Source organism: Plasmodium relictum (genome assembly GCF_900005765.1).
Source record: "Plasmodium relictum strain SGS1 genome assembly, chromosome: 14".
Classification (NCBI taxonomy): domain Eukaryota; phylum Apicomplexa; class Aconoidasida; order Haemosporida; family Plasmodiidae; genus Plasmodium; species Plasmodium relictum.
In genome coordinates, this window is record NC_041692.1 from 1,330,514 (window position 1) to 1,356,639 (window position 26,126).

At 19.3% G+C, this 26,126-nt stretch overlaps 8 protein-coding genes and 1 non-coding gene across 9 annotated transcripts; 4 read left to right on the top strand and 5 right to left on the bottom strand.

The window, feature by feature from the left end:
• Positions 1 to 289: 289 nt before the first annotated feature.
• On the top strand, positions 290 to 2,614 carry PRELSG_1437100 (conserved Plasmodium protein, unknown function; the record flags this gene model as incomplete). Its single annotated transcript, XM_028679446.1, has 1 exon — positions 290 to 2,614. One exon carries the CDS (start codon positions 290 to 292, stop codon positions 2,612 to 2,614), a length of 2,325 nt encoding a protein of 774 aa, XP_028535158.1.
• Positions 2,615 to 3,347: 733 nt separating this feature from the next.
• PRELSG_1437200 (conserved Plasmodium protein, unknown function) lies at positions 3,348 to 4,712 on the top strand (the record flags this gene model as incomplete). Its single annotated transcript, XM_028679447.1, has 1 exon — positions 3,348 to 4,712. The coding sequence occupies one exon, from the start codon at positions 3,348 to 3,350 to the stop codon at positions 4,710 to 4,712; it is 1,365 nt and encodes a 454-aa protein (XP_028535159.1).
• An 885-nt stretch (positions 4,713 to 5,597) lies between these two features.
• PRELSG_1437300 (FbpA domain protein, putative) lies at positions 5,598 to 8,181 on the top strand (the record flags this gene model as incomplete). The annotated part of the gene is made up of 2 exons (XM_028679448.1): positions 5,598 to 7,873; positions 8,103 to 8,181. The coding sequence occupies 2 exons, from the start codon at positions 5,598 to 5,600 to the stop codon at positions 8,179 to 8,181; spliced, it is 2,355 nt and encodes a 784-aa protein (XP_028535160.1).
• A 491-nt stretch (positions 8,182 to 8,672) lies between these two features.
• Positions 8,673 to 10,793, top strand: PRELSG_1437400 (conserved Plasmodium protein, unknown function; the record flags this gene model as incomplete). Its single annotated transcript, XM_028679449.1, has 1 exon — positions 8,673 to 10,793. The coding sequence occupies one exon, from the start codon at positions 8,673 to 8,675 to the stop codon at positions 10,791 to 10,793; it is 2,121 nt and encodes a 706-aa protein (XP_028535161.1).
• Positions 10,794 to 11,246: 453 nt separating this feature from the next.
• On the bottom strand, positions 11,247 to 13,343 carry PRELSG_1437500 (conserved Plasmodium protein, unknown function; the record flags this gene model as incomplete). The annotated part of the gene is made up of 1 exon (XM_028679450.1): positions 11,247 to 13,343. One exon carries the CDS (start codon positions 13,341 to 13,343, stop codon positions 11,247 to 11,249), a length of 2,097 nt encoding a protein of 698 aa, XP_028535162.1.
• A 1,220-nt stretch (positions 13,344 to 14,563) lies between these two features.
• Positions 14,564 to 16,120, bottom strand: PRELSG_1437600 (conserved protein, unknown function; the record flags this gene model as incomplete). The annotated part of the gene is made up of 1 exon (XM_028679451.1): positions 14,564 to 16,120. One exon carries the CDS (start codon positions 16,118 to 16,120, stop codon positions 14,564 to 14,566), a length of 1,557 nt encoding a protein of 518 aa, XP_028535163.1.
• Positions 16,121 to 16,884: 764 nt separating this feature from the next.
• PRELSG_1437700 (conserved Plasmodium protein, unknown function) lies at positions 16,885 to 18,408 on the bottom strand (the record flags this gene model as incomplete). Its single annotated transcript, XM_028679452.1, has 1 exon — positions 16,885 to 18,408. The coding sequence occupies one exon, from the start codon at positions 18,406 to 18,408 to the stop codon at positions 16,885 to 16,887; it is 1,524 nt and encodes a 507-aa protein (XP_028535164.1).
• Positions 18,409 to 19,541: 1,133 nt separating this feature from the next.
• On the bottom strand, positions 19,542 to 19,654 carry PRELSG_1437800. The gene has a single exon (XR_003699300.1). It is a non-coding gene; the product is annotated as a small nucleolar RNA snoR15 (small nucleolar RNA).
• Positions 19,655 to 20,707: 1,053 nt separating this feature from the next.
• On the bottom strand, positions 20,708 to 23,287 carry GRP94 (endoplasmin, putative; the record flags this gene model as incomplete). The annotated part of the gene is made up of 1 exon (XM_028679453.1): positions 20,708 to 23,287. One exon carries the CDS (start codon positions 23,285 to 23,287, stop codon positions 20,708 to 20,710), a length of 2,580 nt encoding a protein of 859 aa, XP_028535165.1.
• Positions 23,288 to 26,126: the final 2,839 nt, after the last annotated feature.

Here is a 26,126-nt window from a genome sequence, read left to right on the forward strand (position 1 = left end):
ATAAAATATCTCTATATATAAAAAATATTCTACATTATAAAAAAATTATGTATATAACTAAGGAATGCAAATGTGTTGATATACGTAAACAAAATTAAAAAATTATTTATTAAAAATTATTTTATAAAACTCTTTATTAAATAATAGATGATTAAAATATCTGATAATTATTAAAAAAAAATTTATTGGAAAGAGTATGTAATTATTTATTAAACAGGAAAATTTTACATAAAATTGTTTGATTCTTCAATACAAGTAAATTTTAAAAGAAAAAAATGCTAAAAAAGTAATGATTTTTAATAGTTTTAAGAATATTATAAAAAATGGAAATATTATAATTAGGAAGAAGCCCATTTTTGAATATAATGTGAGATATATGAAAAACAAAAGGAGAGGGCTAAAGGAACAACCAAGAAAAAAACCATTAGATATAGAAAAAAAAATTAAGAATCCTGATAAATATGAAGAGAAAATGCACTTTGATAACTTATGTAAAGGAGAATTATATTTACCTGAATCATGTAAAGCAAAAAAATTAGCTATGCTATGTAATCGCTTGTTTTATTTTAATATAAATGATGAAGACTTATTAGATAGATATGCTCAGAGAGCTATTGTTATAGCTAATAGTATGAGTACTAAAGAAATTTCCTTAATATTAAATACAATGAGAAAATTTAATCATAAAAATGAAAAATTATTAGAAACATTTGCTAAATATATACCGAGTAAATTACATAAAGGAGTTCCACAAGACATCTCCTTAATATTAAACGCATATTCTCATTTCAATTATATTGACAAAAATTTATTTAATAGAATATGTGAAGAAATACCTCATAAAATCCCACATTTTCAACATAATCATATATCAAGTGTTATTAATGCTTTTTACAAATTAAAAATAAAAGATAAAATTATAATAGATGATATGGCCGATGAAATAGTTGAACGAATTAATGAGTTTGATACAAAATCTTTAACAAACATTATTAATTCTTTCTCGAAATTAAACTATAGAAATGAAAATAAAAAAGTTATATGGGAAAAATTTATTGAAGCAGTAAAAAATTTAAATAAACAATTCAACCTTTTAGAAGTTATATTAATTACTAATGCTTTTTGTAAAAAAAGAATGAAAAATAAAAATATTTATAATTTTTTAAATGAAATTTTAAATTATCACATTTTTGAAAAAAAATCATTAAATTCTAATAATGCTTTTCTACTTTGTACAGCTGCTCATTCTTTCGCTTACATTAAATTTTATTCTAAAAAGTTATTTGATTTTATTATTTCATACTTTTCAGATGAAAATAATTATATATCATTAGATTCTCAACATTTTTCTCAATTGATTTATTCATTTTCCGTGTTTAATATTAACAATCCCATATTTGTTGATGTTTTTATTAAAATGTCATGTAAAAGAATAGAGAATAAAGAATTGAATGAACAAACACTGTCTACCATTGCATATTCATTTGCTAAATTAAAAATAAGAAATACAAAATTTTTTGTTTTATTATCTTCTTATATTATTAAAGAAAAAATAAACTTATCGGCTCAAAGCTTAAGTTTAATTTGTTATAGTTACTCTAAATTACGAATAAAGTCAGAAATCCTATTTTATTTTTTATCTATTCAAATATTTCAAAGTATGAATATGCTAACTAAGCAAGGTCTATCTATTATCTTAAGTTCTTATTCTAATTTAAAAATTTTTAATGTAAAATTGTTTACCTTGATAAATAAATATTTAAATCTTTATTCTGACAATTTTACAAGTGAGGAATGTTTATTGATTTGTAAAAACTATGAAAATATATTAAAAAATATGAACAATGAAATGGAAAATAAAAGTAATGACAAAAATTTACTTATGAGAATGTCTAATACAAAAAAAGAATTAAGTAATTTTGTTCAAATTTTAAAAGAGAAAATAAAGTTTTTTGAAAATAAAATTGATTCAAAATCTAATATTTCTTTAAAGGATAATGAAAAAGAACAAAAAGAAGAAGAATATGATGAAGATAATGAGGAGAGTTTTTTTTCTATTTTTAATCAAAATGATATTTTGAATGATGATCCAAAAGAAGAAAACGAAGAATTGAACCATTTTATAAATTCTGATAAATTACTGGAAACATTTGATGATACCCACGATGTCAAGAAAAAAGAAGATACTTTAAAAATATATGAAAAAATGTTTTTAAATAATGCAGAAAGCACTAATAGTAATAGAATTTCTCTAATGAATGAGGAGTTAAGTAAAAAGCTTCACTCTATTTTAGATAATCAGAACAAACAGATAGAAGAAAATAAAATGTCTGAGAATAAAAGTGCAAAAAGTTTAATAGAGTTGATGACTGCAAATAAACCACCAAAAATAAATTATGATAAAGAAAATTTAATAAAATCAGCTGAACAAGTAGAAACAGAATTCATAAAAGCATACATAAATGAAAAAGATGAATCTAATGGTAGCAGTAAAATTGGAAGAAATTCAAAAAAAAGAAAAAAAAAAGTTAATAAAATTTTGTCTAAAAAATATGAGCCTGTGGATGATCTTTCTACTTTGCAAAAAAAATGGAATAATTTTTATGAAAAATGAAGAAATTTCGTAAAATAAAAAAGTATGAAATTTTTATGTAAAATTTTACTCTATTATTTTTCTATATAATTTTCATTTTTAATATAGGCTCATATTTTCCTTCCTATTAATATGTGTATCTATTAATTTTTTTTTCTTTTTATATATTTATATTCCAGTTACAATTACTATTTTATTTTATTTTAGTTTTTTTTTATTTTTTTAATTTGTCATATGAATATGTTTCTTATATATAATAATAATTTCAAAAAAAAAAAAAAAAGAAAAAAGTTAAATTTCAAAAAAAAAAAAAAAAAATTGAAGTACATTTTTTTTAAAAATATTTTATATTTGTATAAGATTATAAATTATAGTTTTCAATTGAATATGAGAAAAATAAAATAAGAAAAAATAATAAAAATTGAGAAAACAAATATATGTTTACAGTAAATGAAATGTTTTTAATAATGATAGTTAAATAAAGAATTAATCACTTTTTCTTTATATGTAATAAATAATATATATATATTTATAATAAACTAAAAGCAATTTATTTTAGTATAAATGATAAATGATTGAACAATTTATGATAGAAGATATTTTATATAAACTATGTTTACTTAAATTATTTAGTACGTACCTGAGATTGTTTTGTTTCAATTCTTATGAAACTAGTAATAAATTTTATGTATATATATAAAAGTATAATTATATATATAATTATTAAAAAATAACAATAAAAAGAATAATCATAATGTATTCTAATAAATGTTCAAAAAATACATACTATTTACCTTTTAAATCAAAATGTTTAAGTAATGTAAATAGTAGCTTATTAAATGAAGCATATAATTTGCATTATTTTTTATTAAGTTCTAATAATCCATTTAGTGATAATGAAATTCATTTAATCGAATATAATGACCAAGATTTTTGTGTCAAAAACGTTCAAATATTTGATTATAAAGGAGAAATAGAACAAATGATTTGTTTAGATATGTACCAAAAAAAGGAGAAAAAGAAAAAAATTCTTTTATGCACTTCAGGATATTGCACATATGATTCTTATAGTAGTGCGAATGAAATGGAGAATTTATGCTCATTATGGTTAGGAGATATAGACACAATAGAGGAAAAAGAAGAAGAAAATTATACAAAAATAAAAGATATAGTAAAGGAAGAAGAGGGAAATATAGAAGAAATGGAAATAAAAGATAACTTAAAAGGGGAGCAAAATGACATAGAAAAATCAAATGAAATTTTAAATGATGAAACAAATCAATATAAAAAGAAATGTAATGAAGATAATGAAAAAAAAGAGAATGAATTAAAAACAAATATCATAAAAAAAAATAGAAATATAAAAAATATATTGAGTAAGCAAAAAAAAGTACCATTAAAAAAGGTTCATGAATTAAAGAGTGATAGGAAATACATTAGTATCAAAAAAATCGCAATTGATGATTATGAAGAAGAATTTAGCAAAATAGCTATAATAGATAAGTGTAGTTATAGTATATTTAAAAAAAATAATAAAGATATCCATTTTATACAATCTAAAAATGTCAGCATGCAATTAACCTCTGGGATATTTGATCCTCATCATCAAAATATTTTAACAGTAATAAGTGATATAAATATATATGGTTATGATATTAAAAGTAATAAGCAAATATTTTCTGCATATACTAATCATAAAGCAAAATTATCAGCAATTGATTTTAATTCTAATATACCTAATGTTATTATAACAGCATCAAGTGATGGTTATATAAAATTGTGGGATTTAAGATTTTTAAAAGATTCTTTTCTAACAATTAATATCCATTCTCATTGGATTACTTCTGTTAATTTTAATAATTTTCATGATGAATTACTACTAACTACGAGTACTGATAATACAGTTAAATTACATAAAATTGAATTTCCTAATAATTTAAATTTACAAAATAAAGAAACAAATTATAATCTAATAAAAACATATAAGGATCATGAAGAATCAGTTCATCAAGGTATATGGAGTAAAACAGATGCATGGATATTTGCGTCTTTGTCCTATGATGGGAAATGTGTTGTAAATAGTGTACCTCTTGAACAAAAATATAAAATTCTATTATAAAGAAATTAGATACATATATTTTTTATTCATTAAATATTATTTGCCGTTTATTTCTTTCATATATTCCTTTCTTTTTTTCTTTTTTTTTTCTATTTAAAAATAATAAAAAAATATAATCATATTTATAAAATTACAATACATAAGGAAGATTAATTGATTAAAACCAAATAAATCTATTTAATTCTTATAATAAAGAATAGTGTTAAAATATATCCTTATATATAATGTATATTTGTACGAGTCTCTCATTTTTTATTTTTCGTAAATTTTGTTTATAGTTGTAATACTAATCAATTTATATGTATATATACATTTTATAATTCTTAATAACTTTATTTACCCATATTATTAACAATTCTTGATTTAACATTATTACTTTCGAAGTTTGCTTCCTCTTAATTTTTTAAAGTATAAACATTTTTTGTACATATTTGAAGATATTAGTTTTATATAAATATTTTTTTATTTTTTTCATTATTTTTTCTTCATATCCTATTTTTGTTTTACTTTTTCATATCGTTTGAACTTCATATTATTTATATTTTACATTTTTTCAATTATTTATCCAAATTTTAGATATTTCAATTTTTGTGTTAAAATCTTCTATATTTATAATTTATTGTTCCTTAAAAATTTTTTTTTTTTAAAAGTTTATACTTTCTTTTTTCTATAATTTTATCTAAAAATATTTGATTATTTTAACTATTTTTGATGTTTTCAATTTTTTGTAGTATTCATAGAAATTTTATTTATGAATATATTTTGTTTTTTCTTTAAATATTTATATTCTTCACTATTATTTCAATGTGTTTTAAGATTTCATGAATAATTATATTATTTAAAAAATTTTGTTATGATTAAATATCATTTTTAAATATTATTTTAATGATTCGAAGAATTTATAAATTGTTTACTATATTATTCTTATCATGTGCAATGAATAAATGGTTTATTTTTAGTGAGATAGTCCAATTACAACGAAAAAATTTTCATTTTTTATCATTCAAAAATAAGTATAATTATTCTGTAAAAAAAGGGTTCTTTTTAATTAAAAAAAAGTTTAGTCAATTAAATAATTACACAGAAAATGATACTATATTTAAATATACGAAATATGATAAAAACAATGATTCCTATATTAAAATTTTAGAAAAAAAAGCTAATGAAATTAAAAATTCCAAAAACTGTTTTAATCATAAAATAAAAAATATTAAAAATGAGGAAGGATGGTATCAACAATTAGATTATACTACCCTTTATTTATTATCAATTGAATTAAACGTTTTATTACAGGATTCTATTGTAGAACATATAACTCAGGTAGATGAGAAAACTATAGTTTTTCATCTAACTAAAAAGGAAAAGGAGTATTATTTATATTTATGTTATGATAACAATAATCCGGTTATATCTCTTGGTTTAAAAATAAAAAAATTATTTAATAGATTTATAGAAGATGATTATGTGCAAAAATTGAATCCTGTTTTGAAATACTCAATTATTTCCAATATATATATGAAAAAATCTTTTATAAGAATATTATGTATTGATTTTATATTAAAAAGGAAAAGTGAAGAAGATATTGATATTGTAGATATTTTATGTAACTCTGAAGATAACAGAAAAGTAACATTATTATTTGATTTGCATCATAATTCTTGCATTTCTTTTGTTATTAATAAAGCCACCAATGAAATTTTAGTTTCTCCTTATAATTATATAACTGAAAAAGCAATAGATAAATCTTTTAAAGAAGGACATATTTATGTATTCCCACCAAAAAATGAATGTAAAGCAATGCCAAGTCATTATGAATTTTTCTCGTCTTTTCTTAATAATTTTAAGGCAAGAAAAGATCAAATTTTTATTTCTTCTTTAAAAGACATTTATGAAGGATTGAGCTTTAATATTCTGTTGAAATTTTGTGATTATTTAAATATATCTTCTGATTTCACATTTTCTCAAATTGACCAAAGTCTACTACTAGACTTTTTTAACAAAGCATATATTAAATGGACAAGATTTTTAAATTTAAAAGAAAAAAATAGCAATTTTATTTTTTACCCTCATTATGATTATAAATTAAATATATATTCTCCTTTGAAATTTATAAAAACAAAAAAGAAAAATTATATTATTACCAGCTCTCCCGAAAAAAATTCACAAGAGGGTACACCAAAATATTCTATTATGACAAAAGAAAATGGCATGAATAAAATAGAAAGTAATAATGAAATTATTGAAAAAAATGAGGGTATGATAAAAGAAAATTCAAAGACTAAAACAGTGAACTCTGAAAACGATAAAATTCAAACAGATGATGATAACAAAATATGTGATAAGGAAATACAGTTTGAAACAGTTATAGAAATGGTATACTATTATTACTCTAATGTATTTTCTGTAAATAATTTTTTTACCTCTTTAAAATATTGCAAAGATTTTATTAGAAAAAAGCTGCCATTATATGAAGAAATGCTTAATCAATATAAAAATAATAAAGAAATATGTGACAAGGTACATTTATTACATGATCACATAGATAAATTAAATGTTTTTAATCATACTACATCGAAGATGAATGACTGGATAGATAAAAAAACGTTCGATGCTTTAAAGTTAATAGAAAATGAATTAAAATTCAATTCATTAGAAGATAATAGAAAGAAATATATGAAAAAACTTCATGAAAAAAAACAAAAAGAAGAAATGTTACAAAATAAAATATTAAATATTAAACCAAACACTATTAAATCTCCTGAAAATATTTATAAAGGATCTCTACTAATCAGAATTAATGAAACCGATATATCATCTCCTTTTTTGATAATAGGAAAAAATAGCAAACAAAATGAAAAAATTTCAACTCATATTCTGAAATTTAATGATTTATGGTTTCATGTGCATGAACATCCAGGAGGTCACGTTATTTTGAGAAATAAAAAAATTAACGGGAAGATGATTACATCGGATATAAATTTAAGTGATATAAAAGTTGATGATGATATAAAATATGCTGCAAATATGGCTGCATATTTTTCAAAAGCGAGAAAAATCGAAAAAACTTTAGTTTGCTTTACTTTAGGAAAATATGTTTTAAAAGATAATACACTCAGTGAAGGGGCCGTCGAAGTTTTAAAATATAAATTAATATATGGAAGGTAAAAAAAAAATTTTTTTATTTTTAATTTTAATATAATCTTTGGTTTTTTTTTTTTTTTGTTTCGTAAATGAATCGCTATAATAAATATATATACAAAAGAAATGTATTATACACATTTATTCTAAATTTTATATATGATTAAATTTATTTTATTCAATTTTTTTTATTTTTTTTTTATATTTTATTTTATACTTTTTTTTATTTTAATTTTTATTTTTTTTCTTTAGACCAAGTAAAGTCGCAAGCATTATAAAAGATCTCAATGAAAGAAATAAAGAAATTGAACTTTCTAAGAAGAAAAAATAAGAAAATTTTTTTTACATAATTTCCATTTAATGCCATTTTATTTTATATACTTTTCGTTTAGACAATAATTTTTTTTTCTTATATTTGTTATTATAAACAAATAAACTTTTTTGTTCATTTTTATTTTTTAAAGTTGTAAAGTTATTCTTCATTTTTGATTCTAATTTTTAGCATATGTTAATTCAGTTTTCTTTGATATGACATAATGTACCATTAAAAAAAAGAAAAACAAAAATATAAATTTTTTTCAAGATTTTTAATTAAAAAAATTCTTAAGAAAAAATTATAATTTATAAAATAAAATAAAAAAAAAAAAAAGGAAATTGAAAAAAAAAAAAATAGAATCATTAAAATTCAAAATATTTCATGTAAAAAATTATATAAGCACATTTATTTAAATAAATTAAATATGAAAAATTCGAAAAGAGTCTTATGGAAAAATGATGAAAGTATAATTATTCCAAATAAATAATATAATACATATTTTAATAATGCTTTATATTTTTTCATTTATAATCATAATAATCTATTTGGCTTTAAAAAATAATTTATGTATTTTAATGAATAAAAATAAAAGTATTAATCCTATATGTAATTTATTGAAAGATACCAAAAAAACTTATAAAATTAATAATGCAAAGTATACTACTATAAAATTGTTTATTTACAATTTAAATGAAAAGAATATTAGAAAGAATAAGAAATATTTAATAAAAAAAAATGATGTGGATAAAAAAAAAAAAAATGTAATAATTTTTGCAACAAGTAATTTTTTTAACCCAAAACAATTTAAAGATTTATTTTCTGATGATGGTAATAAAAAAAAAGAAAAAGATAATTATGAATGTCTTGAATTAGAAAAAGTAGAAAATTTAAAAGAAATATGTCCTGAGTTATATAAAAAATTAAATGATTACAATAGATCGAAAGTATCAGAAGAAGAATTAAAGGATAATGAAGAAGAAATAGTAGATATAAATAATATTTCTGTATATGAAGGATTACCTCTTTTAATGATTGATGGAAAAGATTTTCAAGGTTTTGCAGATAGTAGAAAAATAAAAATAAAACCTCAGATTGCTACTGAATTTACTAATTCTGATTATAATGAATTTATTAAATCAAATAATAATAAAAAAAATATTAATGATAATGAAAAGGCTCAGATGAATCAAAAAGAAGAAAAAGACAATGAAATAGAAAAATTGAAAGGATTGAAAGCAAAAGAATATGTAGAGCAAAAAAAAGATAATATAGAAAATAAAAAAGATAAATGGAATGACTTTGAAAAGGAAGTGCATTGTATATTAGAAGAAGAAAAAGAAAATCGAATTGAACAAAATAATAAAAAAGAAATAGAAGATGACATAAAAAAATATTTGACAAAAGAGGAAAAAATAGAGAAATATAAAAAAGTAGGGAAGCATTATTGTATGAACTCTACATTAGGAGAAGTATTGTTTGATAGAAATTATCCTGGATATATTTATTTGAATCATGGAGAAAATTTAAAAGAGTTAGATGAAAAGAATGAATTTGATTCTGAATTCCCAAGTTATATAAACCCATCTAATATACATTTAAGAACCGGACGTAAAAGAGAAGAACAAAAAAAAAAAGATAGTGGAATTAAACAGAAAAAGAGATGGAATTTAAAAGTTGAAAATGACATTAAAAGAGGGAATTGGAAATATTATGATGACACAGTAAAAGATTTTCTTGACTCAATTGATCAAGAAAAGTTAAGTGAAAATTACTATTCCAATAATTATTATCAAAGAACGAATTATAATACAGGATATGGTAATTTAGAGAAAGTGCCTAATAACTATTTTGATGTACAATTCATAGGTTCAGCAGAAACATATCCTTCTAATATATCAGTAGGTATGAATTTTGTTTGGCCAATAAATTTCATACCTATGTTATGCAAACAGTATACTAAAAGATTAGGCCAGCCAATTAAATCGGAAATATTCAATTTAGGTGGGTTTGATTCTTTACAGCTATGGTTTTATCCAGATGGTATGAATAATTCTATTGATGGATACTGTGCTTTGAAGTTAGTTATGAGACCAGGTTCTTATTTACCCGTGAAGATTTTCTTTTTTGCATTTAGTGAATATAATTATTTTCACACAAGTCCTTTTTACAAGGAATCAGCTGATTACATAGCATATTCTTTGAATTTATGCAAATTACTACTAAAGACTAAAGAAAATTTAAAAAAAATTGAAAACAATAAAGATTATGTTATTTTAGGACCTGCCGGTAATGTATATATAGGAGTAGGAATTTTTGATGATGTTTATAACTTTGATGAAGATTTCAAAAAATTTTATTCAATTAATGATAAATATAAAAAGAAAAATGGGAAAGAAAAACATAAATTTAAATATAAATATGATTGGGATGAAGGGGTGCATATTTTTGATAATTGGTTAAAAAAACAAACTGCCGTTACAGATGATAAAAACGAGTTACTACCCGTATATTACACACATTCAGATTTATATGAAAATTATAAATATAAATATGTACCTGAGAAAAATCCTTTTAAATTTTTAAATAAAAAAAAGGATAATCAAGAATGGAATAGACATCCATTTTAAATGTATGAAAATAATAAAAAAAAAAGTGACACTGGATTGTTTTAATTATAAAAAAAAAGAAAAAAAACTACTCAAATGTAAATTAAAGTAGTTCTATAAAGATTAAAAAAATTTCTAAAAAAATTTAAAGGCATAAATAAAAGTTCGGTAAATAAAACAAAAATAAAGAATATACTCAGTAAAAGGGTTCTATTATATTTATATGTTTGAAGGTTTATTAGTGAAATATATGAATTTTTATAAAATAAAATAAAAATTTATATTTTTTTAAAAATTTTATTATTTTAGATCTTTAAAAATTAATGTATACACTATAAGAATTACCTCTTTATGAATAGATATTTTTTTTGGTGAATTAATAAAATTTTTTTTTTTTATATGTTTAAAACATTTTACAATTTAAGATATGTCATCTTAAGTAATTTTGTTGATTTAGTGTTTTCATCTATGTATCTATTTATTAATTTCGTTATTTAATTTGTCTACTTTTTGAGTCATTTCATCATTGTCATTATTATATGTATCTTTTAATTCATTACTTTTTGTTCCTTCAATAATTTCAAATAATATATTTTTTTTCAATGATGAGCATATACAGCTCTTATTATCTTTATTTAAAGGCAATGACCCTTTATTTAGCATCTTTTCATATATTTCATCTGATATTTTTTGAGATAAATTATCTGCTAATTTTTCAGGTAATTCATTCAATATAATATTTTTAATTTTTTTTAATAATTCTCTAAAAGTATCTTCATCACAAAAATTAGCTATTTCACATAAGCTTTGCAAACAATTTTGTTCATTTTTTAATTTTTGTTTTTGTTTCAATCCTTCTATTTCCTTGTTAGTTTTAAGTATGCTTTTATCAATATATATTTTTTTGTTTTTTAAATCAAAGAATAATGGAAAAGTTTTCATGCGTTCATAATTTTTAATGATTTCTTGAGACTTTAACTTAGAAGCTTTATTTAAGCAGTCGTTGATTATTTTGTGAAAATTATTCATATCTTCAATTTTTATTAATTTAAATTCTATATCAATATTTTTTTTTAAATATTTTAGAGAACAAAAAAAAAATCCATAAAAAAAATGTAACATCATTTTTTTCTCATAATCACTTAAATTTTCGCTTAATATTTGAGAAATATGCTCATTAAATATATAATAAAAAACAAATAAAGAAGGTTTTATCATTGATACAAGCTTTATAAAATTCCATATTATAAAATTCAGAATATATAACATTAAAGTAAAGGATGTTTTAACAAACATTTTGTTTTTAAAAAGAAAATAAATAGGTAAATACAATATTAGTATATCAGTTAAGCTTTTAATTTGATATTGAGAATTACACAAGTAAAAGTTACAATAACTTAACTTTGGTTCATATAAACTTATATCATTAAAATATGAATCTTCAATTTCTTTTTTTTCCATTTCTGTATTATTATATAAATGGCTAGAGTCACATTTAGAGGTTGTTTTTTCTTCATTAATTCCGTGTATATTTTTACTAGTATTAATATTTTTATTTTCACTTAAATTTTTTTGTTTTTCATTTATACTATTACTATTTAAATTATTTACTTTGCCTTTATATGATGTATTTCTCTTATTTTCTAAATTATTTTCATTGTTATTAATTTTTTCTATATCTTTTTTCTTTCTAATATAATGAAATAGTGACTTCAATATGTTAAAAGGTAATTTTCTTTTTTTATTTACTAAATTTTCCTTATTATTAATAGAGTTATCGTATAATAATTTTTCATCAGGAAACACATGCTTATTTATTAAAAATATTTTAAATATATAACTAAATATGTTCCTTCTCCCTGTTTTTGTAATTCTTTTATTATCATTTTGTTCTTTCTTTATATTCTTACTACTCCTTTCATAATTTTTATCATTATTTTTGAAGTAATAACCATTAGTTTTATTTAAAGTAAACTTAAATATAGTATCTTTCTTTTTTTTTCTTGTCTTCAAATATTCTTTAAAATTTGCTTTTGCTAATTCTAAACAATAATTCAATACATTCGCCCTCTTCACCTTTATATATTTTTTCCTTCTCTTCAAAAAGCATATAATTTTATAAAATAAAAAAAAAGAAAAATTTCCAAAAATAAATATCAAAATAAAAGATAAATTAATTCCATAATTATTTGAATAGTAATCAAACTCATTTAAAATTAAAGGATAAATTTTTAAAAAACTAAAAAAGGAGAGTATATAATCATATATAAATTTTTTGTAACATACGTAAAATCTAAATATATAAATTAAATATAAAATTGTTATGAAATAACAGATATGATATAATAAACTTTTTAGAATATATTTAAACGGATTAAAATACACTTTTACTTCACTAATGTAAAAGTTTTTTGACAATTTATCTAATAATTTGTCATCTTGAAGAAAATTCGATTTCGTCAACTTATTAATCCTTCTAGAAGTAAATAAGTTTAATAAAATAAAAATACACAAATATATCTCTACATCTCTTATGAAGTATAAAATAATATCTGGAATGTTTTCTAACATTTTTTCTTTTTTAAAACTTAACAAATGTCTTATAAAAAAAAAAAAAAAAAAGTCTAACTCATTTTTTTTTAAATATTTTCTCCTTGATTTCTAAAATAAATATATATAAATAAGTAATAACTATGAGGTTTATTTTTTTTTAATATCTTTATATTTTTCAAGAATAAAATTTGGGTTTTACAACTCAATTTTTTTTTTTTTTTTATCACTTAATGGCAGATTTAAATCTTTTCTACAATTAAAATATGTATAAAAATTTACATTTTTATTATTTTTTATTATTTTTTTATATTATTTTATATCATAGAAAAAAATTATTTTTAATATATATAAACATAAATTATTTTCTCGTAATTTAATCAAAATAATGCAACAATTAAAACAACACGAATATATTATAACCTATTAGTAGAATATTTCTTATCCAATAATCTTTGCGGGTGATGTTCTTTTATTAGAATTATGTTCCTTTTTAGATAATTATTCAATAAAATTTTATATATTATTAATTTGAGTTGTATATATATACAACTATTCAAACAATTTTACTATGGATATTTTATTTTTTTTCGTAGTTTAGAAGAGCCCTATTTTTACAAATAAAACTATTAATTTAAATGATCTGCAAAAAAAAATTCAAAAAAAAAGAAGAAAAAAAGAAGAAATATCTATATATATGTATATTATTAAAATAAAATAGAGATAAAAGCTAAAAAAATTATAAAAAATGAAATTATAAAAATTATAAATTGAATTTAGNAAAAAGAAGAAAAAAAAAAAAAAAAAAAAAAAAAAAAGAAAAAAAAAAAAAAAAAAAAAAAAAAAAAAGAAAAAAAAAAAAAAAAAAAAAAAAAAAAAAAAAAAAAAAAAAAAAAAAAAAAAAAAAGAAAAAAAAAAAAAAAAAAAAAAAAAAAAAAAAAAAAAAAAAAAAAAAAAAAAAAAAAAAAAAAAAAAAAAAAAAAAAAAAAGAAAAAAATAAAGAAAAAAAAAAAAGAAAAAAAGAAAAAGAAAAAGAAAAAAAGGAAAAGAGAAAAAGTATAATATAAATCTATTTAGGAAAGAAAAAACAAATGTACAAAATATGAATCTTAAAAAACACGAGAAAAATAAAAAAAAATTTTAGAATTCAGTAGAAATAGATACAAATAAAAAAAAAAAATTTCATTTCTGAGAAAAATAGAAGGTATTTAATAAAATTAAAAGATAATATATATAAAGTTTTAATATCCTTTAATATTAATTATTGGCAACAATTTTTTAATTATATATATAAGAGAATCTTGGTTTTTTAAGACTTCATTTAGATTCTTATATGCTTGAGGTGCTTCATCTCTAATTTTTTTATTTGTATCGCATTTTACTCCTTTCATAATATTAACAAAATCATTTTGATTAATAATTTGTTTTGCTTTTGTTCTACTTAATAATCTGCCACAACCATGTGAACAAGAATTATAAGATAATTTATTTCCTTTTCCTTTTACTATATAAGAACCAACTTTCATATTTCCTGGAATTATACCAAATTCATCTTTTTTAGAGGATGTTGATCCCTTTCTAGTAACATACATATAATCATTTTTTATTTCGTTGTTATCAATATATGACACCATTTCATAATTACAAAAATTGTGATGAATATTTATAGCATTTTCCCAGTTCAAGGTACATTTTACTTCTTCATATATAATTTTTTCGATTGTTTTCATCATATATATTCGATTATATTTTGCATATTCTAAACATAATTTCATATCTTTTAGATAATTTTTTCCATTTTCTTTTCTTAAATCAAGATAAGCCAAGTCATTTCTTTTCATATTACTTTCTTCACTAGCTAAAATATCATAAAACTCTGCTGTTGTTTTACCTATATTTCTACTACCAGAGTGAATCATAATATATATATCTGAATCACCATACTCTTGTTCATCAGAAATATTAATAGGCACATCATTATAATTTATATCAGAAGAAATTTTTATATCATCGTTATAAATGTTGTTAAATATATTATTATCCAAAGACTTTTTCATTTTATTTTTCTGTTTTGAATAGGTTGCATCATATACAATTTCAATGAAATGGTTTCCTCCTCCTAATGTCCCCAACTGCTTGAAATGTTTAAGTTTAATTATATCTTTTATATTATTACTAGCATATTTATTTATTAAATTAGTAAATACAGTTTTAGAATCAAATACTTCTTTATCGTGGCAATCAAAACTTAAAGGAATATTTTTTTTTATTTTGTTATATATATTATTTATAATTTTATCATTCAGATCTTTTTTTTTTAAATTATTAATTTTTACACATAAAATTCCACAACCTATATCAACACCTACTCCATTAGGTATAATAAAATCTTTTGTCAAAAATACAGAGCCAATTATTATGCCTTTACCAAGGTGGACATCAGGTAATATAGCAACATGACCTTTTATAATTTTTAGTTTAGCTAAATTTTTAATTTGATTTAAACAATCATTATCTATTTTATCTGTATATGCTAATATATCATTCGAATTTTCAAATTTTAATAAATAAGGTGGTGATTTATCAGAATGAAATCCACTTTCCTTGATTCTATAAAAATTTTTTATATTATTATTTTCATTAACAAAACAAAGATTTTTTAATATCCTTTTTATAAATTTGTAATTATTTTTTTTTATTGATACAATTGAATTTATATAACTAATTCTAAACATCCTATTTAAAGATTTACAAAATATATATTTAAAAAAAAAAAAAATAATTATTAAAAAATTCATATTATCGTTCTATTTAAAAAATTTTAACAAAAAAAAAAAAAACTCAAATCAACGTTAATAATACAATTATTTATTACACAAATTGTATCTATTTTTTTTTTTTTTCATCTTTTTTTTTTTACTAATACTTCTTTCGAAATTTTAATATATATATTTTTTACTATATAATAAATGATTTCTTTTTTCTCTTACTGATCATATAAAATAATTTTCATAATATATATACGTATATATATATTAGTGTGTTTTCTTTTTTATTTTATTTTTTTTGATTATATGAACATTTTACTTTTTAATTTTTTAGATTATTGTATCAAAAATAATACTTTATGCCCTTTTAAGAATAAAATAATTGTTAAATGATTATCTAGTTAATATTTTTAATGAATATTTTTAATTTTTCTTTTTAATATCTAAACAAGAAAAGTACAAAGATTATATATTAAAAATTATTATAAAAACAATATATACTTATTACTGTAATTCACAGGAAATTTCTTATACTTAGGAAAGTTCTTATTTTATTATATTTTATTTTAATTCTAAAAACTATAAAAGGTATTAAATGAGTAAATAGTTATAATTAAATTAATGAAAAGTTATATTTATAAAATAAAATTGTTATATAAAATTAAATGAAATTTATATAAAAAAGTAGACAATAACAAAAAAAATAAAAGAATATCCGAAACGAAAAAAACCTTTAAAAAGAAAAATATATATGCATATATGAATTTGTTATAATATAATTTTTTCTATCTTTTTTATGCTGGGGAAGTTATAACACGTTCTCCTATATCACTTAAATCATCTACAATGATATTTTTTAATAAACTAGTTGATAATGAAAATTCAAGTAGCTTATTTTTTTTTTGCGAAACAACAAAAATAGAATCACCATATATACTAATCCCTGCAACATGTCTCAATAATGGATGTTTAATAGTCTTAATGAGTTCATAATTATGTATATCATATTCTTTTATATCGTGAGATTTTGAGCTTCCAACCATTATATGGCTATTTCTACTGTCATAAAGAACAGAAATAGGAGATAAAATTGGAATAACTTTTATTAAATTAAAATCTTCATCGTAAACTTGAACTCCGGATTGTTTATTGGCAACATAACATTTTCCGTAGTTATCAAAATCGATACCTCGTATTTCTTCATTTTTATGTAATTTTATAACTAACCCATCTGAATTACTTTTTTTTGATTTAAGTGGTTCACCTAATTTTCCATTACTAATGTGAAATCGCAAAACGGTTCCTGTATTTTGTGAACTGACATAAAAGTATTCGTCTTTCCTTTTTATTCCATACGGGTGAATCATTAAAGGATTTTCTTTTTCATCATGTTTTATAAAAGTTGAAATATACTCTCTTCTATTCGAAAATTCAATTAAGCTATCTGAAAATTGAAATATTTTGGAATTATTCTTAAATGAATCGGTAACATACAAGTAATTTTCATAAAGTAATAATCCTCTTATGCTTATACAATTAAAAATCTTTCCTTCATCTTCAAATGGTAAGAGTACTGATCCTAGGAAATATCCATCTCTTGAAAATTTGCAAATATTGTGAATGGAATTTTTTTTTTTTCCTCCATGATGAGTTAAATATAAAAAAGGCTGTTCATTTATCAGTGTAGTTCTTAAATTTATATCAGTTTTTTTAACTTGATTTAAATGATTTGGAACAAATAGTTTATCATTTACATATATACCTTTGTAGTTGACTGGTAAACAATTTAAATCTTGTAATATCATAAAATTATTTAAAAAATCATAAAAAGTACTTATTTCTTTTTTTTCTAAAATTTCTAAATATTTATATAAGAGCATATTTTTTTCTATCTCACTTTTTTTCTCGTTTTCATAATAAGAAAATAAGATTCCTTTATAAGTATTCTTAGAATATTTATATTTTTTTAAATCTTCTTCTTTATAATTTTTGTTTATTTCTTCTTCAGCAATATCAGATAAATTAAAACCCCATTTTTCTAATCTACTGTAAATTAATTCTTTACTGTTTAGTGGAAAACCTAATGAATTAAATAATTCATTTGTATCTTCATTAATTGTCATCGAGAAATTAATAGTATTATTATTATTATTATTATTATATTTTACAAAAATTAAAATGGTTAGTATGCTTATTACTGATATAGCTCCTCTTATTATTAAATTATAAATTTTTTTTTTAGGTATCATATAATTTGTATACTTATTTTTATACTTATCATTATTGAAAAAAGAATTATTTAATAAGTTACTTTTCATTTTTCTAATAATTATAGTATTTTAGTTAAAGTGAATAAAAAAATGTATAATGATTTTTTATTATATAATCATATATAGTTTTATTTTTAAATAAAAATATTTTAATTTACTAAGAAAATAAAAAATATATTCTTACATATACATATAGTTCATTATTATTTAAAAACTATTTGTTAAGGAAAATTTGTTTATCCTTGTTTTTTTCTCTTTATTTTTTTATTTAAATTAAATTTTATAATGAATGAAATTAGCTTAAAAATATATTTTTATATTTTGTTTGTATTACAAATTTATTTATTTATTTATTTATTTATTAATTTTTTTTTTTACAAATTTTTGTTCTTAAAGTATGATGGACTCCTTAATATTTCTTTCTTTTCGTACTTCTTAACTTTTGAAAAAGTTTCAATTCTAATGATAATTAAGAAAGCATATATGCTACAATAACTTTTTTTTTTTGTTTTTTGTTTTTTTTCTTTTTTCTTTTTTCTTTTTAATTTTTTGTTTTTGTTTTATTTTCTTTTTTTCTTTTTTCCTTTTTTCCTTTTTTCCTTTTTTCCTTTTTTTTTTTTTTTACTTTAAAATTTGAGGCATGTGATGGTTGCACATTTAAAAACGTTAAAAGTCAGAAAAAAGAATATTATAGAATTATAATAAAACTTCTTACTTTTAAAGAGAAGAAACATAGAGATAATAATAATTTTAAACTAAAAAGATAAAGGGAAAATATTAGCTACATTTATGCATATAAATGAGACTTTTTTTTTTTCTTAAGTATTCTTTACAGGAGTAATGTGAAAACATATATAAAGTTTTAGTTTTATTATGATAAAAAATGTAAATATAGTTAAAATATGAATATATAATATAATTTAAATAAAAAATGTGTAAGATCAAACAATATAAATGCTTAATAAAACAAAATATATTTTTTTGTAGATAGAAATATTTGAGGAAATAAAATATAGCATATACATATACTTATGAGTAGTACAAATATATATACTTAATAAAATGGGGTACTAATATTAATTATATCTATTTAAAGAAAATAATATATTTTGTATATACCTTATAAAATAAAAATAAACAAAAAAAGAATAATACTTAAGAAGTATAAATAATTTTTCTTTTTTTATCAGATTGAAAACTACTCATTTTTGACGCTCATTACTTTATTTTATCATTTTTAAATTTAAAAATAATAAAATTTAAGCATCGCCGTTTTCATTTTTCATCATGTTTTAAAATTGTTAACTAAAAGATACAAAGTTTTATTTTTAAAAATAAAAAATTAATAGAAAAAAAAAAAATTCTGTTAACTTCATTTAAAAATCTTTTTTTTTATCACTTTTTTTAAAAAAGTAAAAGTGAAAAAAAATGTATACTCTAAAAATTTAATAATAAACAATACATCTCCATTCAATAAATAAAATGAATTGAGATATAATGGTAAACTTGTAAAAATATAAAGATTTCAGATAATAAAATTTAAATTTATTTTTCTTATGCACACATATATATATATTAATTAAAAAATTTATCTATATTACTTGTGAACAAATAAAAGCAGTATTTCGATATGTATTATAACTTATTCTATAAAGTAATTTTATACTTAATAGATATTAAAGATAAATAATTTTTCCTTTTATCCAAATTTGAAAGCATATATAAAATATAAATCAATTTTCGGTAATTTGAACATATAAATATTAATATAAAATATGCTTTTCCTTATGATGCTTTAGAATTTTTATACAAAAAGTTCCTTTTTTATTTTTATAAGAATTTTAAATGCACCTTAAAAATGTAAAACAATATTTTATTAATAAAATAGAACATGGCAAACTTTCCTCATTCTTGTTTTATTAAATTTTTATAAATATTATTCAATTATATTCATTTTAAATTATTTTTCTAATAAATGTATATACAACTTTTTTTTATCTAAAAATATTAGATTTGTGTTTTTATGAGCATACATAAAAATAAATATTTTTTATTTAAAATATAAATTAAAAAAAAAAATGAAGCGCCACATGTTTAAGTATGCATAAAAAAGTATAAGGATAAAAAAAAAAAAAGAAAAAAAAAAATTTCATTCTTTTTTTGTTTAATTGCAAAAAACTCTTTTATTTAGCAAATTTAACTTGCTACATAAGAAGTTTGAATATTTTTTTTATTTTAATTTCTTGATTATTTATTTTAAATATTTAATTATATATTCTTATATAATCCTTTCATTTTGATATTTAATTATTTTCTAATTTTTTTTTTTTTTTTTGACTACAATAAATTATAATTCTTCATTTGCACTATGCAAATTCTCTAGTTCGTCTTCATTTTTTTCTAAATCATAGTCTTTTTGATCATTAGGTTCGTTTGTATCTTGTTTTTGTATTTCATCATCTATATTTATTTCTTCTTCATCTTTTTGATTGTCTCCATCTTCATCAATTTTTTTTGTTTCAAATAAAGAAGGATCTAAATCGTCAATCTTTAAATTATTGTCAACTCCCAATTTATGATTAATATGGTCATATACAATTTGAGCTAAATCTGCTGTATCTTCTAAATCAAAACCTGAAGCCAACTTAGCTGATTGGTAAATAATTCTTATACTTTGAGTTAATTCAGGATCTTTAGGGTCTGATACAGATCTTTTTAATAGGTCAATCATAATTGGATGATCAGGATTAATTTCTAAAATTTTTTGGCCACTCATAGCTTTTATTTGATCAGAATTAGATACATTTATTTTCATTAATTTTTCCATTTGCCCTGATAATCCCCATTCTGTTGATACAACAGCACATGGTGCATCAACTAATCTCCTTGAAATTTCTACTTTAAAGATTTGATTTCTTAAAGTATCAGATATTACATCAATCAAAGCCTTATACATTTTTTTCATTTGCTCTTCTTTTTTTTTTTCTTCTTCTGTTAATTCAAAATTAATTTCCCCCTTTTGAATTGATTTAAATTTTTTTCCATCATATTCCTGTACTCTTTGTATACAAGATTCATCAACAGATTCAGTAAGAAAAAGAACATCAATATTTTTTTTTTTGAAAATTTGCAATTGTGGAATCTTTGATAAATAATCATATGATTCTCCTGATGCATAATAGATAAATTTTTGATCTGGTTTCATATTTTCAACATAAGTATCTAATGAAATACTTTTGGGGTATAGCATAGTTTTAAATAATAGTAATTTTGCAATTTTTGATCTGTTCATATCGTCTTCATAGCAACCACTTTTTAAATATCTTCTATATTCTTTATATATTAATTTGTATGTACTTGGTTCATTAATTTTTTTTTGGATTTCCTTTTGTTTTTCTTTATCTGTTTCTTTTTCTAATTCAGCTCTTAAACTTTCTTTATATTTCTTACCATCAGTATACAATTTACGAAATGTATCTAATATCTTTCTGACAATTCTTTTTGATATAGCTTTTAAAACTTTATTTTGTTGCAACTGTTCCCTAGAAACGTTAAGTGGTAAGTCATCACTGTCTACTACTCCTTTTACGAAGCTCATATACCTTGGTAAAAATTCTACAAATTCATCAGCAACTAACACTCTCCTTACATATAATTTGACCGAAGTTTGTTTAGTGAATAATTGATCATTAACAGATGGTGCTTTAGAAGGAATATATATTAAACATTTAAATTCAATTTCTCCTTCTGCAGAAAAATGTATATGATATAATGGTTCATCATTAAATCCAGACAAGACACTAAAAAACTGCTTATAATCTTCATCTTTTAATTCTTTTGGTGATCTTAACCAAATAGGTTTTTGTTCATTCATTAACGTCCATTCTTTAACTCTTTTTTCAACAGTTCTTGTTTTTTTATTGGGATCATCGGTTTCTTCTATTTTAACACTATCGTAATTGGGATCATTTTCCATTTCTTTAGCAATATCAGCTAGTACTTCTTCTGTGTAAACTTTCTCGTGTAGTAAATAAATAGGGAATTGAATAAATTGACTATACTTTGAGATTAGATCAATAATCTTTTTATCATTCAATAAATTAGTTGCATCATCTTTTAGATGTAAAGAAATTCTAGTACCTCTTTTTAAGGTAGATCCTCGAGGATCTTTGTATATAGAAAATTTGGCATCTGCTGTTGACTCCCATATATATTGATCATCATTATTATTTTTTGTATATACTATAACCTTATCTGCAACTAAAAAAGCAGAATAAAATCCAACACCAAATTGGCCAATCAAGCTCATATCACCACCACTCTTTGATATAGCTTCTAAAAAATTAGAAGTTCCTGATTTTGCAATAGTACCTAGATTATTAATTAAATCATCTTTTGTCATACCTATACCTGTATCTGTTATTGATAAAATATTTTTTTCTTTGTTAGCTGAAATTCTTATTTCTAATTTTTTTTCTTCTCCTAATATGCTTTCATCAGATAACGATAAAAACCTTATCTTTTCTAAAGCATCTGCTGCATTTGATATTAACTCTCTTAAAAAAACTTCTTTATGTGTATATAACGAATTGACAATTATATCCATTAATCTTGTAACTTCTGTTTGATATTCGTGGTTCTCAATATTATCTAATGGTTTTTCACTTTCTTCTATTTCTGGTATATTATCTTCAACCTTTTTTCTTTCTTTTTTATTAACATTTGTATTTTCTTCAACTTGTTCAGCATTTTCTTTAGAAGATCCATCATTTGATGCTTCATCTATTCCCTTAGCATCTTCATTACTAGATTGATCCTTAGTGGTACTATCTGTATCATGACTTTCACATACAATTTGTTTATTTTCTAAAATTATATTTAGAAGGAAAAGAAGAAACATGCAAGCATACAATTTATTAAACTTCATTTTTCTTAATATATTTTTACAATATTATATAAAAATTTTTATATATTCAGAACACTAAATAAATAATAAAGTTCACAAAGTTTGTATTTTCCAATTAAAGTGTATATATATATATATATATATTTAAAGAGGGAAATATTTTACACAAAATATTTTCATTAATGATGCAAATATTTTTATACTACTTTTAAATATATTTACAAAATTTCGTTTGATCTTCTAATAAAGGAAATTAACATAGATATTCCTAAGAATAATAATAATACAAATATGTAAAAAAAAAAAATATATATGTATAATAATTTGTATTTTCTTTTTTTTTGTTGTTCATATACTTTAATTAAAAAAAAAAAAAAAAAAAAAAAAAAAAAAAAAAAAAAAAAAAAAAAAAAAAAAAAAGAAAATATAACACAGTAAAAAAAAAAAAAATAAAAATTAAACACTATAAAAAAAAATACAATAAAAAAAAAAAATAATACGTAACAAAAATATCACAATAAAAATAAAAGATAATTACATGTAAATTTTATTATTATAAAATAAAAAAATACATAACAAAATACTCCATTAAAAATAGAATAGTAATTCAATTTCTAAAAAAAAATATTCTATTTTATTATCTTTTTTTTTTTTTTTAATATATATTATTTTTTTTAATATATATTTTTAATATAACTTTAATATTAAGATGAATTATATTTCTTTTTTTTTAAGCTCACATTTTATATTTTTTTTTTTTTTTTGTAAAAATAAAAAATATTAGAAAATTTTAATTTTGATTCATTTTTTTTTTTTTTTTAATTTATCAAAATCGGGCTCGTTTATATTATGAAAAAATTAATGATAGTTGTGCGAAATGAACAGAAATGAAATAATAAATGTTAAATATTTTATTAACTTTTTAGAGTATTTATAAAAAATAAAAAATATCATAACTTAAAAAATACAATAAGATTCATATAAAAAAAAAGGGAAATGTGAAGTCTATTTTCTAATAATGAAAAAAAAAAAAAAAAAAAAAAAGAATATTTATTCTTGTTATATGTGATTTATATAAACTTTATTATCAATAAAATAATTTTTATACATATATATAAATTTCCTTTTAATACATGAAGCTACACATCCGTGAATTTCATTAAAATTATAAAGTTTACTAAGTGTAAAAAAGATAAAGTATCATGAAAAAAAAAAAAATTCTAAGCAAATGGTTCTAAATAAGAACATAAAAAAAGTTTGTGCGATTTTCATAGGCTTTGTTCCGAAATATTCCATTAAATTACTATTTATTTTATTTATTTATTTATTTTAATAAAAAGCGTAAGTTTCTTTTTTTCTTTTTTTAATATTAAAAAAATTGTTTAAAAAAAAAAAATCCATAAATTATAAAAATATATTGTATTTTTTTCTTTCAATTTATTCTTCATTATTAATATAAGGTTACCATTATTTAAGTAAAAATTTCATTTTTTTTCGAACATAATAAATTATTAAAAAGGGGTTAACAAGTGAAAATAAAAGTACTTCATTAAAAAAAGGCTTTTTTTATTTTTTATTTTTATTATTTATTTACTATTTTTTTTTGTATATATTTCATTTTACACATAATTTTAGCATTATTAAATTTGTTTTGTTATTTTAAGTAAAAATATTTTATTATTATATTCTATAGCACATTATTTTATTAAATTTTTTAATATATTTAGGTTTTTATATTATTATATACAAAATAATCTGAAATATAATAATAACATAACGAAATACTTTTTTTAAATACAATTATTAAGGAAGAGAAACCTTGAACCTTATTAGAAGAGTTATCTTTATAGAACTCTAAAATAATAATAAGAAAAATATCATTTTAATTTATGATTATATAAATAAGACATAATTTTTTGTTTGTGATCCTAATTTTAAGTTCTTTTTACTACTATTATTTAACTTTTTCCAAGTTATTTTTTATATTTTCTCTCTTCATGTTATTTTATTAAAAAAAAAAAATTGAAAAATAAAAAAGTGAATAAAATAACATTACATTAATGCATGATAATAATTAATATTTTATTTATTTATTATTTTTACTTGATACTCATATAACATTTATTGTTTTTACTGTTTTTTACAAATTAATATTTTAGAATGAAGTTTTGAAGTAAAAAAAAAAAAAAAAAGATAAAATAAAATAAAAAAAGAAATATGTATTATAAAATAATATGTGTTAGGTGCAAGTGTAAACATTTATTGAGAATAAAGAAAAAAAAAAAATTAAATTATTTGTAATTAAATTCTAAAAATAGGAAAAATTTACATTTTATTAGAAATAAAATTTTACAATTTTAAGAAATGAGTAAAATGAAAAACTTATAATAACTATATAACATAATTTTATAAATTTCTTACATGTATATTTATATAATTTATTAAGCGTTTCTGCAAAATAAAAATATAAGACTTAAAGTAGTAGTACTTATCTTTTTTCTATTATTTTAAAAAAAAATGTTAATTATTATTTTGGAATGTTTTATTTTATTCTGTTTTTTTTCTTAAATGATGTAATTTTTGTCTAATTATATGTTATATATGAAAGTACAATATATAGATATTTTAGTTTTTAAATATAGTTAATAAAATTTATTTCTTATTTTTTTTATAATTTGTTTTTCCCGATTTTATGATTTTATTGTACATATGTAACATAAATAATTCTGTGAAATTTCTGTTTTCATTTAATTTCATTGTCCTTTTTTTTTTTTAGTAATATTAAAAAATATATTAATATATATTTTTTTTAAAATTTTTAATTTTTTAAAAAAAATAAAAGAAAGATTTCCTCTAGACC